This window comes from Falco cherrug, chromosome 4 (assembly GCF_023634085.1).
Source record: "Falco cherrug isolate bFalChe1 chromosome 4, bFalChe1.pri, whole genome shotgun sequence".
NCBI lineage: Eukaryota > Metazoa > Chordata > Aves > Falconiformes > Falconidae > Falco > Falco cherrug.
The window spans coordinates 26,217,274-26,230,901 of record NC_073700.1 but is presented as its reverse complement, the minus strand read 5'-3'; the positions used below and the strand labels follow the sequence as shown (position 1 = coordinate 26,230,901).

Here is a 13,628-nt window from a genome sequence, read left to right as displayed (position 1 = left end):
TGTTTTTAGTATTACGCAGCCCAAGTGTTATTTAATCATGGCATCTGATCACCAGACATGATGGAAATGAGCATGCACAGAACTTTTCTCCCATTACACAGAGTTAACGGTACCACTGGGAAGCCCTAGCTGTAACTGGGATAGAACAACAGGGTTTGATACAACAAAGCCCAGTACCAAACCTTATTTATCTCTGTGACTCCTCATGCAATCATTACCAGTGCTGAAAATTGTGTCTTCACTCCCTGCCTGCCTGAGTCACTCTGGATGCTTTGGTAAAACCCCCGTGGCCATTTTTAGCTCAGACAGGAGGGCGTGCAAGTGTGTACCTCATTTAAAATTCTTGCGTTTTGTTCCTCAAAGCGCAGCAGGTGAGGAGTCTGAGCCCTGACATGTGGTGTGAATGTGGGAAGAGGTCTGGTTTCATTTTGGAATATAAATATCCTTACCTTTTAGTAAAGACAAACGGTGGCATTTGACACTGATTTAGATAAGGAAATGAACGTTGGCCCAAGGAAAATGTTTGGATTATATTTGTCCAGGACTCTAGATTTTTTGGACTCCTTAATATTTACATTCAAAATTTGATGTAAAGTCATGTGTAATATGATAAAGATATGATAAAGTAATATGATCTTTATACAAATATCATGTTTAATTTAGCATGCTTCCCTTGCATGACCAGAATATCCAGACCTCCCTTGATCGAAGCAATTTTTGTTGGTGACCGAGATATGTGGGAGTATAAGGTTTCCTTTTAATAATATTTTTAACCTGTGGACCTGGTACAATATTATCTGTGCTCTTTTCTGGGTAAGCAGCCTTCAAAGGGCCGCATGCATTTCAGCAAGCTATCAGAGATCAAGATTGTTCTGTCTGCACTGTTATGTCCAGGTCATGGAGTTGGGGAATCCCTAGTCTTTTCCATTTCTGAGGAACACTTAAAGCTACAGAGACTGACCCATAGCTGGAAATGTTACCGAGGAGCCTAAATGCTTGCCTTTTTTTTTTTTTTTTTTTTTGGCTTTAAAGCTGACGGGACCAATACTTTTAAACAGCATCGTCGGACACCATCCTCCTCCAGCACCCTCACCTATTCCCCACGAGATGAGGATGATGGCATGGTAGGTGCTGCTGCTGACTGGCTTAGCTGATTATATGACAAATGAGGGAAGTCTGGTGCTCCTCTGGACTTCTCTGCCTCCCTTATCATTCCAATGCACTTCGTTCTGTCGGAGGCAGATGGCAGATGTCTGCACTGGAGGCAGGACCAGCCTCAGTGTTTCCTGGCTGGCCTGGTGGTTGGTGCAGTGGGGAAGCAGAGGCTACTTCTGACCTGGGGTGTTAGGCTGGTATGCTGGTGCTTATTTTCAAACTGTTTGAGAATGGTATGTGGTTACAAAACCCAGGAGCTACACAAATCCTGCAGGCCTACTTTTGAGGGTGTACCCTGTGCTCTGGGTCTCCTGAGCTTGGGAGAAAGCAGAGCTACTGCCAGCAATGTCTGGGGCTGTGGCTGAGGCCGGTCAGTCTCGATCAGGGCGTGTTGGATGGACCATCCAGCAGCACAGCTGGCCCTGCAGTTATAACCAGAAAATCCATTCCTATTTCTGCCTCCAGATGGGGCTTCTGACCACAGGGAGCAGGTTTGAAATCTGCGGAGTGGGATGTCAGACACTACAGACTATGCTTGGCTCCTGGGGATTACATCATCGGGGTCTTCTCACACAAACCATTCCCACGTTTCACAGTATCTTTGCAGAAAAGCACTTCTCAATTTTGTATCCAGCGTTCTCATTCATCACACTCACTTCAGAGTAACTTCTTTCTTGGGGGAATTTAGTGGTCCAACAGGCCTCAGGGTTAGCTGCTTAAAGAGAAATTAAATTGGCTAAATCAATTAAATAAAGAACAGCAAGAGCAAAGCAAACCTCAGTGAATGGATGGATATCTCTGAGGTCTTGACCTTCCCCTGTCCCTAGTGCTCCAGCCACATCTCATAACTGCAAGCTCCTTTTTAGATTTAAGCATGTTAGTAGTACACTTCAAATTAAGTAAGCATTTGTAGACTTTGTCAGGTTACAAGACCTGGCTTCCAAGCCAGGGATAAATGGATCACTGCTGCTGCTGAAGTTGGGCACTGGCAGAGACTGAGGTCAGCAACAGTATAGAGCTACAACAGTTCTTAAAATAAATTTGACACCAGATTGCAAAGAGCTTTATTGTCAGCATCCTATAAAGTTCCTTCTGTTGCTCAGAGATCTTGCTGTGTTTTATGTGAGCATGTGTTTTTTGTTTTGTTTTTCAAAAAGTCCTTTGAACATTTGCCTCATGTCCTTGGCAAAAGCAACTCTCCATCACATCACTGACCCCATGGTGCTGGGCCACTGTTCCAGGAAGCCCTTGGCTGTCAGCACTGATCCTGTAGGCTCAGTACTGTGCTCACTGCACCCTTTTTACAAGCTGTGCAGTTCTCACAGAGCATAGGTGAAGATTTTTTCAGAGGAGTTGGGGGTGCTGGGGACATTATATTTAGCCATGCCTGATGGAAAAGCTCCCTAACTCCTTTGAAAACTCCAGTGTCATGAACTGAGGTGTGCAGCCAAGAATAGGAGAGATCTTTTCTAGGACCGAGCCTCAGTCCTCTTGGACAGTCTCAGCTCACCTTCCCTGAAGTGCTAAATATTCTTAAGCAACAATAGCAAGAGGTTTAATGAGCGGTTCAGGAAGCAGCCTGCAGTGTGAGGTACTAACAAACCAGAAGTACCACAGCCCTGCTCTGCCTGCTGCTCCAGACAAACTCTCACTAACCCTTTTAGGAAGCTTCCTTTGCTTTGTCGAGAAATAGTCTGGGATTTCCCTTCCTCATTGCTAAGTCTTCCCTTCTCCAGAAGCTGCCAAGGGCTTGTCAACCATCAGAGACAGCTGGAGACGAGTCAGAGCTCTCCTGTGACCTCTGCCACCCTTTTTTCTTTCTTTTTAAAACTTCTGTTAATGAAACCAAAAGCAGAGGAGCGTGTGCTGTGTGCAAGGCAGGGTTATTGAGCAGCTGCTGTCATCTTTCCTGAAAACAGTGTCACGAGTTCCCAGCCTCATTATGCCTATAGGGAGCAGAAATGAGGGCTGTACTAGAGCCTTCATGTAGAGGCTGCTTTTGTAGCTGACGTGATGGGAACTGCAGCTAAAGATTACAGCTGAATATTGGGGCAAATGTATATTAATGGATGGAGAGCTGACTGGCTGTCCAGTCTCAGTTGTTTACAGGGAGCTTCACCTCTGAACCAGAGGTTTGACTGTGTTACTGGCCAGCCGCAAGCTATCCATTTTCCATCAGAAGATGTTTGAGCACTCCATCTGTGGGCTCTTTGAAGGTGAACTTGATGTTCAGTGCAGAAGTAGCCCTGGCACAGCTGTGGAGAGGTGGGACCCTTCTGACAGATCCTCCCAAATCCACGCCTGGCCAAAGCAGTGCCACTTGTGCCACCTTGCCCCTGAACTCTGCAAGCCTTGAACTGCAAACCCAGCAGCACGGCCTGGTGCTCCTTGGCTTTGGGGCGTATGGGTTCCCCACCCCAGCCTGGGCAGATGCCCTTAGTGGGGGTCCTGTGTTCTTCGCTCCCTATTTGCTGTGCAACAGCACCCTGCAGTCAGATCCTTGTGCTGGCTGCTCTACATGCGACTGTCCTGCAAAGCTCAGTCTAAATAGCCAGGTTAGGAGTGGGAAGCGGTGCAGTGGCTGACCCTGTGGAGCTGAGGGTTCTCTAGTTTCAGCCTTGTTTACTTGGCAGAAGCAAAGGCTGCAGATGCATAGAGAGGGAGCACACACCTTTGCCATTCAGCGTTATCTCTGCAGCAGGAGTGACCTTTCTCAGCACATCAACTTCTCTCCTGCGTAGTTAACACCGGCATTGGCCCACCCAGGATGCAGAGTCCACAGTGTTGCACAGGCCTAGCAAAGCTGTCTCACACCCCTGCCTCCTGGCACTGCTCTTGGGCTGTGGTGTCCTGTCCCCCCGCCATCGGTGATTGGCACAGGGTGTTGCTTTTGATAAAACTGCCTCCATGCAGAGCCTGCCTTTGCTGCCTTGATCTCTGTGTCACCTCCAGAATGGGGACTATGCACAGTCATTCTTGTTATTTTAGTAACTTCTGTTACTAGTGGAGGAAAATAATAAAATTAATGGATACACATAAATTTGATTTACCTCGTTAGAATCATTCCTGCTCAAGGTTTACATATTTAGCCAATAAATATGCTGTCTTTAAGGAAAAGAGCTTTATGCTTTGCCTTCTAAGCAGATGCAGCATTTCTGAGCTCCTAAGATCCCAGTATCATAAAAATTAAGAAGCAGAGCAGTGTGAAGAACCAGCAGGATCCTGGTCTGTTCCTCTTCTGCAGCCCAGCAAGGACTGCACTCAGACTGCAGTATAGTTTGTCTCTGGGGAAGGCAGCAGTCTCTGGACCTCATCTTGCATCTTTCATTGCTGAATTTCCTGATTGCCCCACTGGTCTCCTGCATTGCTTTTGTCAGTCCTTGGGTCTGATGTCACATGCTTTCACCCAGGGCAAGCACACAAAATGCAGCTCGGGAGGTTCAGGTTGAATGTGAGAGAAAAAATGTTTTGCTCACAAGGAGATGCAGGACAGGAGCCCGTGGCGGTGGAGTCTCGCCCACACAGCTTTCCCCATTCCAGCTGGGCAGTGCCAGGGCTGACCTGATCCAGGGCCAGGGAGAGTCCCTCTTCGAGCAGGCAGTGGGACCAGTGATTTCCAGCACTCCTTCCAGCCAGTGCTTCTAGGAGTTTGTGACTGATGTAGGCTACAGTCAAGCCACATATAGGTGTGATACGTACAGGCGCAGGCAGCTTGGGCATTGGTCATCTCTTGTTGCTAAGTGTCTGAAGCTTATGGCTTATTCTTCCACTTCTTTGTCAGCCCATCCATTCTGCTCATTCAAAACTTTTATTGTGTCTCTCTGCACTCTTCCCAGTCTGCCAGCAGCATCCCTTCCAGAGCAACCCAGCAGTGGCTGCGCTACCAGCCGTGCTGGACCCCCAAACCCAGTCACCCCATGGTCTGAAGGGTCTCCGGTTTCACTTTGACAATGAATTGCATCTTGGCTACGTGCTGCTGGTTGATATTCCACCCTTAGAGATGTGGTGCTGGTTAATATTCCAGCAGCAGCATTCCCTCAAAGCCAATCCCAAGGCTGCTGTAACCAGTGGGATTTTTCTTGATTGGCACACACGATGTCCACTGAGCTCTCCCCTCCCCAGCAGGAAGCGACAAAGCCGGTCTGTTACTGAATTGAATAGAAGGAAGTCTCCACACTTACGCAAAGAAATTTGGCAGAAGTTAGATAGCGAGTGAAACAACAAGTGCTGCTACAGAGATTATAGAAATTGCAGAAGCTGGTAGCTGTCTCTGGGGGAGATTTACAAAGCTTTCTATGAAGGATTAATTCTTCCAAATCATTGCATTGCGGGTGAGCACGGTAAGTGTACAAACGAATGCACCTTTGAGAAGATTACGTGTTTGGAATTTAGATGTCGACTTGGTTTAGTAAGTTAAACCTGAATGATGCCTGTCCTGTCTCTGGGCATGGTGCAGTGTTCCCAGCTGCTGGGAAGGGCATGCAGCAGTGAGACGCACTACTTCTGGGGGCCACTCAATGCAGCTTGGCAGAGTGGATGAACAAATGGAGCAGCTGAGTTTTGTGAAGAGGGGGGGACTGAACTTGAAGTCTCTGTACATAGGGTTTTGGAGTGGGAGGGAATTATTTGTGATAATTCCGGTTTTTATCTCTTTGAAGCCTCCGATCAGCACCCCACGCCGCTCTGACTCTGCTATCTCCGTCCGTTCATTGCACTCTGAGTCCAACATGTCCTTGCGCTCGACGTTCTCACTCCATGAGGAAGAGGAGGAGCCAGTAGGTATTTGGGATTGTCTGAAGGAGCAGTATTAGGAAGTTCAGTGTCAAAAGAGAAACTTAGTGGACGCTTGTGAGTACATAGAGCTATCATGGGCAGATTTTTCGTGATGTCTGGCAACTAAAACCCTGGCTGTCAGGACTCGTGGTTTTAATTTTGCTTCCAGCACCAACTTCTGTGAGTTACTTTGCTTTGTTGTGTACCATATCCCTATCTGTAAAGAGGGGTCAATGTGTGGCTTTTCTGCTGCAAGGCTTTGCAAAGTTGTGTGTGATTCCCTGGCTCTGCTGCAGAGCTGTAGGGGGTTGCAAGTCTTTAGACTGGTGGTCTAGCCCCAGGCAGCAAGACTAATACAATTCCCCACTGATAAAGAGCCCTATCCTGCATTTAGGGCTGTGTGGCACCCCACTGACTTGACTGTAAGCCCCAGGAGGGTGCAAGGAATTGTCCACATGTGACTGTTTTTGGGGGAGGACACTTTTAAGCTGAGCTTAGCTTGTGACCCAGTAACTAACACCAGACTGGATGCATAAAAGGTCAGGTGGCATTTTGCCACAGATCTGGGATAAAAGTGTGTGTTTCATATTTGAGAACCCAGGGGGTTGTGTTTGCATTTCTGAGAGCAGCACAGGATGAAAAGACAGATTGAACTGCAGTGATTGATTTGAAATGCTCTGAAATGTGAAGCCCTGCTCTGGTGTGGAGAGGAGAGCTGTGCTGCTCCAGGAGGACGTGCTCAGAACCCGCATTCTGGCAGTCTTAGTTGGTAAACAAAACTGGAGAGATGGGCCCATTGTGGCAGAAACAATGTTGTTTCTGCTTCATAAGAGAATGAAAGAGCCCTTCCTTGAAGATGTTTCAGAAATGCAAAAGGGCAAGCTGGTTTAAAATTCACTTAAACTTCAGGCTTAGTACAGGGGACATTTTTGACAATACATTGTTCGGTGCAACCAAGTACCAGACAGAGCAGCTCACACAGTTCTGGTTACTCACGTCACTCTGGCAAAGCAGTTGGTCTGTCCCTTTCGCTGTTGAGTCCTGATCCTGCCCGATGCTGGTGGCCCCCAGTCTGTGATGAGCTGAGAGTCTCTGGCCATTCCCAAGTTCATTCTTCCCCTGCCTCTTACATACTGGAGGTCAGCAGGTCCATACTGAAGTTTATTTTGAGATAATGAAATCCTTAGCGTGCCCTGTGCCCAGGCTCCCCAGGGCTCACTGCTGAAAAGCTGTTTTGTTCCTTCTGCAGAGCTGGAAGCTCTTGCATTTGGACTAATCCCTGTGCTTTCTCTGTCCCTTTCTCTCCTCCTTTTCAGGAGCCACTGGTGTTTGCTGAACAACCGTCCGTGAAGCTGTGCTGCCAACTGTGCTGTAGTGTGTTTAAGGATCCAGTCATCACAACCTGTGGGGTAAGGCAATACCCTTCCAAATATCGAGTGTGGGCTCCACAGATGTCCCACGTGAGCTATAGCCAGGCCCTGACTCTCCCCAGTGACTGTCAGCCTGAGCGAGGGAAGACAAGGCAGCCCGTGCGCGGGGAAGCCAGGCTGGTGTAGGAGCAGAGGCGCTGGACGTGTTACATTTCCCCACAAGGCAGCTCTGAACCAGTCTGCAGTGGGGTGTGTGGGCACTCTGCAGTTAGCCAGAGAAGCCTGGGGCTTGCTTAAAATTCTGCGCTGTTTCCCAGGAGAGCTGTCCTGGCCATGTTCGGTCGGTCTCCTTGGTGTGGCTTCAGTAAGGTCTAAGGCTCCTCGTTCCCTGTCCTGAAGGGCTCTGCAGAGTGCTGCTGCCTCCTGGGCACCCTGGGAATAGTTGCTCTTCCATTGTGAAGAAAGTTTCTTATAAAACAAGAATGGCTTGAAGCTTCATTTAGTTAATGCTTGCAAAGGGATTTGAGATCCTCTAATGAAAGGCAGAGACTATTATGAATGTTCTTCTGTATTCCATTTTACTGGGATTTAATAGAAACAGTATATTATTCCTGCTTCTGTGCTACATGTGAAGAAAGATGGCTTCGTGACGGGCTCTCTAATGCTTCTGACTTGCTTCTGATTACTAGGATGGAGCTGTAGCAAGAAAAGCAGAGAGCAGGATTGTTTATTGCAGTGAGGGTGCTATCCCCAAAGGTGCTGGAAGCTGGTGTGGTTTCGCTGCACCATTTCAGTAAGCAGCTCTTCATGGAGACACTGAGATTTACTGGTTAAGATGGGAAAAAAAAAATCTGCAGGAAGCAGACTGGCTTCATTTGCAGTCCTGGTTTGGCAGCTCTGGAGAGAGCACGGTGCAGCTGTGCAGGGCAGGAAAAGGCCGTGTGAGCAGGGCAGCAGATAACAGCTCTGAAGGGTGACTTGCAGCCTCTCCAGCGCTGCTGCCAAGCACTGGCCCTGTGGCAGGGGAACGTGGCTGAGGAGGCTCTAGAGAACCCACGAGGCAAGTTCAGGATCAGCAAAATGCTGCAGCCTTTGTTCCTTTCTGTATTTTCATTAGCATGTTAAATTGTATTTGCTACTTTTATCAAGTTAAATTCTTACTATACATTTCTGTTGTAAGAATCAAGGGATAGACAGCTGTTTAAAGTGACAAAAATTACAGTGCGTTTAATGGGCTTACAAACCAGCTGTCTCATCCACCTGACAGCAGGACAGCTTCGACTGTGTTAGAAGAGCTATGGAGGGATATAGGTGGTGGGCTGACTGGCCAAGCACAGGGAGAGGCCAGGCTTCCCCTTGCTTTTCCCCTTGAGGAATTCTCAGGGAAATGAGAGGAATGACATGGACTAAAGTGGAGGGTGAAGCAGAGAAGCCCCATGCAGAGTTGGAAGGTGGGAATATCGGAGTGTTGCAGAACATGTCCATGGCTTTGGCTTGCACCCTGATCGTGGCCTGAGCCTGAACAGGGCAGAACCCTCAAAGCTTCAAATGACGTGCTTAATACTTTTCAGGAGCAGGACCCGACAGGACCCATGTTGCACTTTTAGCTGCCTGAGCAAGCAGCTGGTTTTTGCCCTGTGGTGCAGACTCAAGAGCATGCTGAGCTATAAAGCAGCAGAACAGCTGCTGAGGCCCCTGAGCCACAGGCTTTGGTATCTCCCACCTTTCTCATCATTAGCCACAGGGAATAATTTGTCCAATATTGTTTACGCTGACACTGCTGTTCCTCTTTGTCTCCACAGCACACATTTTGCAGAAGATGTGCCTTAACATCTGGTGAGTACAGAACTACACTTGTGTGATGCAGCCAAAACGCTTGTTATTTTCTGGTTTGTTTGCCTTCGCTTAACAAGAAACCCGCAGAAAGATCTCTGAAGGTCTTAAAACAAGCTGCTGGTCACAGGCTGCCACTGCAGCAGTGAAGGGCTGGGGCATGGGTGGCTCTGCAGCTCCGAGCTCTGATGGTAAACGCTGTAGCATGGGCACTGGAGGGCTGGGCCTGGCTCTTGGGCACAGGATGTTCTCAAATCCTGGAATATGCAATGGATAATCCCAGGATAATACATGTCTCGCCCAGAGCTGACCCATTGATTTCAGACAGAAAGCTTTCTGTGGCTGCCTGTCTAAGGAATAGGGGGCTGTGTTTGGCAAAGACCCATCAAACCCCTCCTCCCCGATCCCGTCAGTGCCAGCTCTCTGGCCGCTGGCTGAGCCTGTGCACAGCAGCACACAGAGCTGCTTTAGCTCACCCAGCTCTTCCAGAAACCTGATGGAGCCCAAGCGCCTGGCTGCTGGCCTGGCCTAACCAGCTCCTGCTTGGTTTAGACTTTGCACTACAAAAAGGACTTTATTCAGCATGAGCCTGTGCCCCTTTTGGAAAGCCGTTCAGCACAAAGCCAGGCCATTTGTATTACCAGAACAGCGAGCCCTGAGGAGGTTCCCTAGGGAGTCCAGCAAAACAGCAGCTCTTCCTGCTTTAAGATGTTCATCTTCCACATGTGAGGTGTTCCTCTGCTTTGCATGCTAATCCCCCATAACCATGTTGTGCTGTATCTATCCCAACCAACAGATTTGTATCAAAAGGCTTTGCAGTTGCAATTCTGAGTTGCTCAGTTTTGCTCCTACCCTCAGAGCTCCTGTCTTTGCTTTGCTGCAGCATCCCTGGGCTGCAGCACCCTGCCAGCAGCAGAGGAGCTGGGCCCCAGACCTGAGGGGGGAATAGGTTATGTATGGGGCATCTGCTAGGCTGCGGTCACTGCCTGTGAATACTCTCAGGCTCCAATAAGCACAAGGTAGTCTCAATTAGCGTGGCCTTCTTTGATTGGCAGCTAGCTCAAATTATCATGGATTAACATAAACTAACTTTTCACCAAGCCCCAAAACAAATCAGAGATAGCACTTGCGGACCTTTTGTGAATGAATATTCATGGCTGGGTCCATTGCCACCCATCTGGGAGTTGGCCATCTCGGCCAGAGAATGCAAAAGAATAAAATCTCCACGCAGAGGCTCTTGGAAATGCTCCTGCAGTGTCTCAGTTCTTGCTGACACTCTCTTTTGCTTCCCTACCTGGCAGAGAAGTGCCCCGTGGACAATGCCAAACTGACCGTAGTAGTTAACAACATTGCGGTGGCTGAGCAGATCGGGGAGCTCTTCATTCACTGCAAGTATGGCTGCCGGCCTGCAGCCAGCAGCAAGCCCGCTGCCTTCGAGGTGGACCCCCGTGGATGTCCGTTTACAATTAAACTGAGTGCCAGGAAGTAAGTGGCTTGTTACCAGCGTGCAGCCTCTCCAGGGAAAGGGCTCCACCACCAGCAATCTGCTGTTGTATCTGAGCTGCCCTGCGGCTCCTGGGGACAGTGCAGGTCCTGCCAGCAGTCCTCTTCTGGGGCGTGCAGGGCTGTGGGAATGAGCAGGGTGACTGGAAGGGACAATTCTTACCGCTGGGTCTCAGTCTTAGGGTGGTGGCAGATGGGACTGGTCTCAGGGAAAGGATGCTGTTCTCTGCCTGCAGCTTACCTGGGTGTCTCAGCATTGGGCCAGAGGATACACTGTGAAAGCAGCCACCTGCCCATCTGGGTTGAAAAACTGTGGCTACGGTCAAGCAGAGACCTTGGGATTCTTTTGTAAGAGGAGTTATCCTAAATGTATCCCAGGAATCTGAAATCTTATCTCCCTCCCCATCCTAAATGCATTCACTGTATCACGTGACTATTGCCTGTGGCTGATAGCTGCCTGAAGGCTCAGCCGATCAGCTACAGCAGATATTCCCTGCGTAAATGTGGCTTATTATTGTTCTCAATTTACTGGCCAAATGAGAATTCAAAGCTGTAATTGCAGTCTTAGAACAGGAGGCTTTCGATCACCTGACAGTCTCACAGGGCTGGTTTGCTCCTTTCCTGACGGATCTGTGTTGTTTTCATTAATTTTTGCTTATCGCTGATTTTCCCTCCTTTTGCTTCTCTCCATGGGCAGAGATCATGAAAGCAGCTGTGATTACAGGCCAGTTCGCTGCCCCAATAACCCAAACTGCCCACCTCTCCTGAAAATGAACCTGGAGGCACATCTGAAAGAGTGCGAGCACATAAAGTGTCCCCACTCCAAATACGGGTAAGGAGCTGATGCTTTTCAGTGAGAAGGGTGTACTGAGCTCATTTCTGAGCTGCTTTTTGGTTACTTCAGCCTTGAGATAGCCCCCTGGACTCTGAGCAGCTCTACCCTGTCCTGTGCACTGGCCTGAGACTGAAAGGAGGCTTGCAGGGCTTGCAGAAGGCAGCCCCCGAGCCTCATGTTGAGAACAGGCAGGTCACACTGCCCAGCTGTAAGCCCTGCTGTCCGCCGAGGAGGAGGGTGAGGTGTGTAGGCAGAAGAAACAGCTGGAGGAGAGTCAGAGCAGTGGATGTGGCCAGGGCCATGCAGGGAGGAGGATGAGTACAAGAATAATTCGAGCACCATGGCAGTGACTTTCAGACCAGTCCTTCTCCCAGGGCAAGGGAAGTGCTGATCAGCCTGAGAGGGTTGGTTGTCACCCGAGCAGGAGTGCAGCCCGGGCTGGGGGTTCCCTGCAGGATGCACAGCTAAGGTTACTGTTCCAGGGGGAGATGTCCTGGCAGAAGCAGAGCAAGGCAAGTCCTGACAGAGCAGCCCTGACTCCTTGCTGTGCTGCAGGCCCAAGGCAGTGTCTGCTGAGGTCAGCTGCAGTTTTTTTCCATTAGTTTTGCTAGTTCTTAGATTGGGCTCCTGGTGAGCGCATGAACTGACGCCACAATCTGTCTCTTGCCCAAGATCTGCTTTTCCTTGCAACTAGCTAGACAGACAGACAGTCAGACAGACAATTCAGTTTGGGGCCAGTGCCCTGGCCTGAAGAATGGGAGCTGCTTGGCCACCTGTGTTGCCCTGCAAGTTGCCTGCACCCAGCGGGATGGTGAATTGCACTGCCACTGCTCCTGTTAGGAGGAGCAGAGCAGCTGGGGGCCCACGCAGTCCTCAGACTTCCCTCTGAGGAGCTAGCTGAGCAAGGAGGTCTCCAGTGTGAGCCCTGCTTCAGCCAGTGTTTGCCTTCCCTTGTAGGTGTACATTCATAGGAAATCAAGACACTTATGAGACCCACTTGGAAACGTGCAAGTTTGAGGGTCTGAAGGAATTCCTGCAGCAGACAGATGATCGCTTCCATGAGATGCAGGTGGCGATGGCCCAGAAGGACCAAGAAATTGCCTTCCTGCGCTCCATGCTGGGGAAGCTCTCAGAGAAAATTGACCAGCTGGAGAAGAACCTGGAGCTTAAATTTGGTGAGTCTGCACCAGGCAAGCGCTGTGGTCAGAGCTCTACGGACAGGGCAGCTCTCTGTTAGGCTGGCGCATTACAGGATTCATTCCAGTTTTTAAACTGGTGCTGAGTAGGTTTCAGGAGGTTCAGATATTCCTTACAGAGGAACAAATAGGGGTTCCATTGACTTCTCTGCTGCCAGAACATCACGGGACCTTAATCCTGCAGTCACCATTCACATTGCAAGTCCTGTGACTTATTTCTGTGAAGTCCATGGGCACAGGCCCCACTAATAATCAGCAAGTTGAGTAGCCAACAATGCAGCCGTCCTGGAGCGAGCATGCTTCTTGGACACCATTGCTGTGCCTAGCCCTGTCCTGCCTCCAAAATTTGCTGGGTCTTCAGCATCCAAGTACAATTTGCATTTGAGTAGCAGTCACCCTCCTGCTTTTCCCTGCTGATAACAACAGTGTGTTCTGCTCCCGCCTCGCCTGGTTCAGAGGCTGGGTGGCAGTGGGTGATCTCTGTTTGCTCCCCTGGATGCTGTCGCTGACTCTGCGTGACTATGGGCCTGTCCATCTCTCATAGATGTGCTGGACGAGAACCAGAGCAAGCTGAGTGAGGACCTGATGGAATTCCGCAGGGATGCCTCCATGCTGAATGTGAGGAGGGGGCTGGGCCCTGGGGCGGAGTAAGGGATCGCGTGCAGTTGGCTGGCTCCACTACTAGTTAGGTTTCTCCTGCAGTGGGGGAAGTCTTTGTGGTTCCCTCCTGCTTGCTGGCACGGCTCACCCGAGGTTTGGTTTGTGTTTGTCTGGGTGAAGGTTTCCCCTTGGCTGAGTTAAAGGCAGCTCAGTGAGCACGTTCTGGTCACTGCATCTGGGCTGCCTTTTTAACTGGTTCTGCTGCCTTTTCTCAGCCTCTTGCTGGTCTGGAAATGTATTAAGAGAGGAAAGGACCCCTGCAGCAAGGAGAGAGCCCTCTGCTCCAAAGCCTTAGCACTCCTG

At 49.5% G+C, this 13,628-nt stretch overlaps 1 protein-coding gene across 5 annotated transcripts in view; it reads left to right on the top strand.

Annotated features, from left to right (window-relative positions):
• TRAF7 (TNF receptor associated factor 7) overlaps positions 1-13,628 on the top strand; it is a 35,954-nt gene that overhangs the window by 14,873 nt on the left and 7,453 nt on the right. For 3 of the 5 annotated variants that reach the window (XM_055708816.1, XM_014284032.3, XM_055708817.1), the window contains 8 exons: positions 1,033-1,124; positions 5,814-5,930; positions 7,245-7,337; positions 9,101-9,134; positions 10,433-10,616; positions 11,332-11,466; positions 12,427-12,644; positions 13,210-13,283. In XM_055708816.1, coding sequence (XP_055564791.1) covers positions 1,033-1,124; positions 5,814-5,930; positions 7,245-7,337; positions 9,101-9,134; positions 10,433-10,616; positions 11,332-11,466; positions 12,427-12,644; positions 13,210-13,283 — 947 coding nt within the window. Of the gene's footprint in view, positions 1-1,032; positions 1,125-5,346; positions 5,496-5,813; positions 5,931-7,244; positions 7,338-9,100; positions 9,135-10,432; positions 10,617-11,331; positions 11,467-12,426; positions 12,645-13,209; positions 13,284-13,628 lie in introns of those variants that run through there. The other 2 variants (XM_027812454.2, XM_027812455.2) reach the window with 2 other exon arrangements.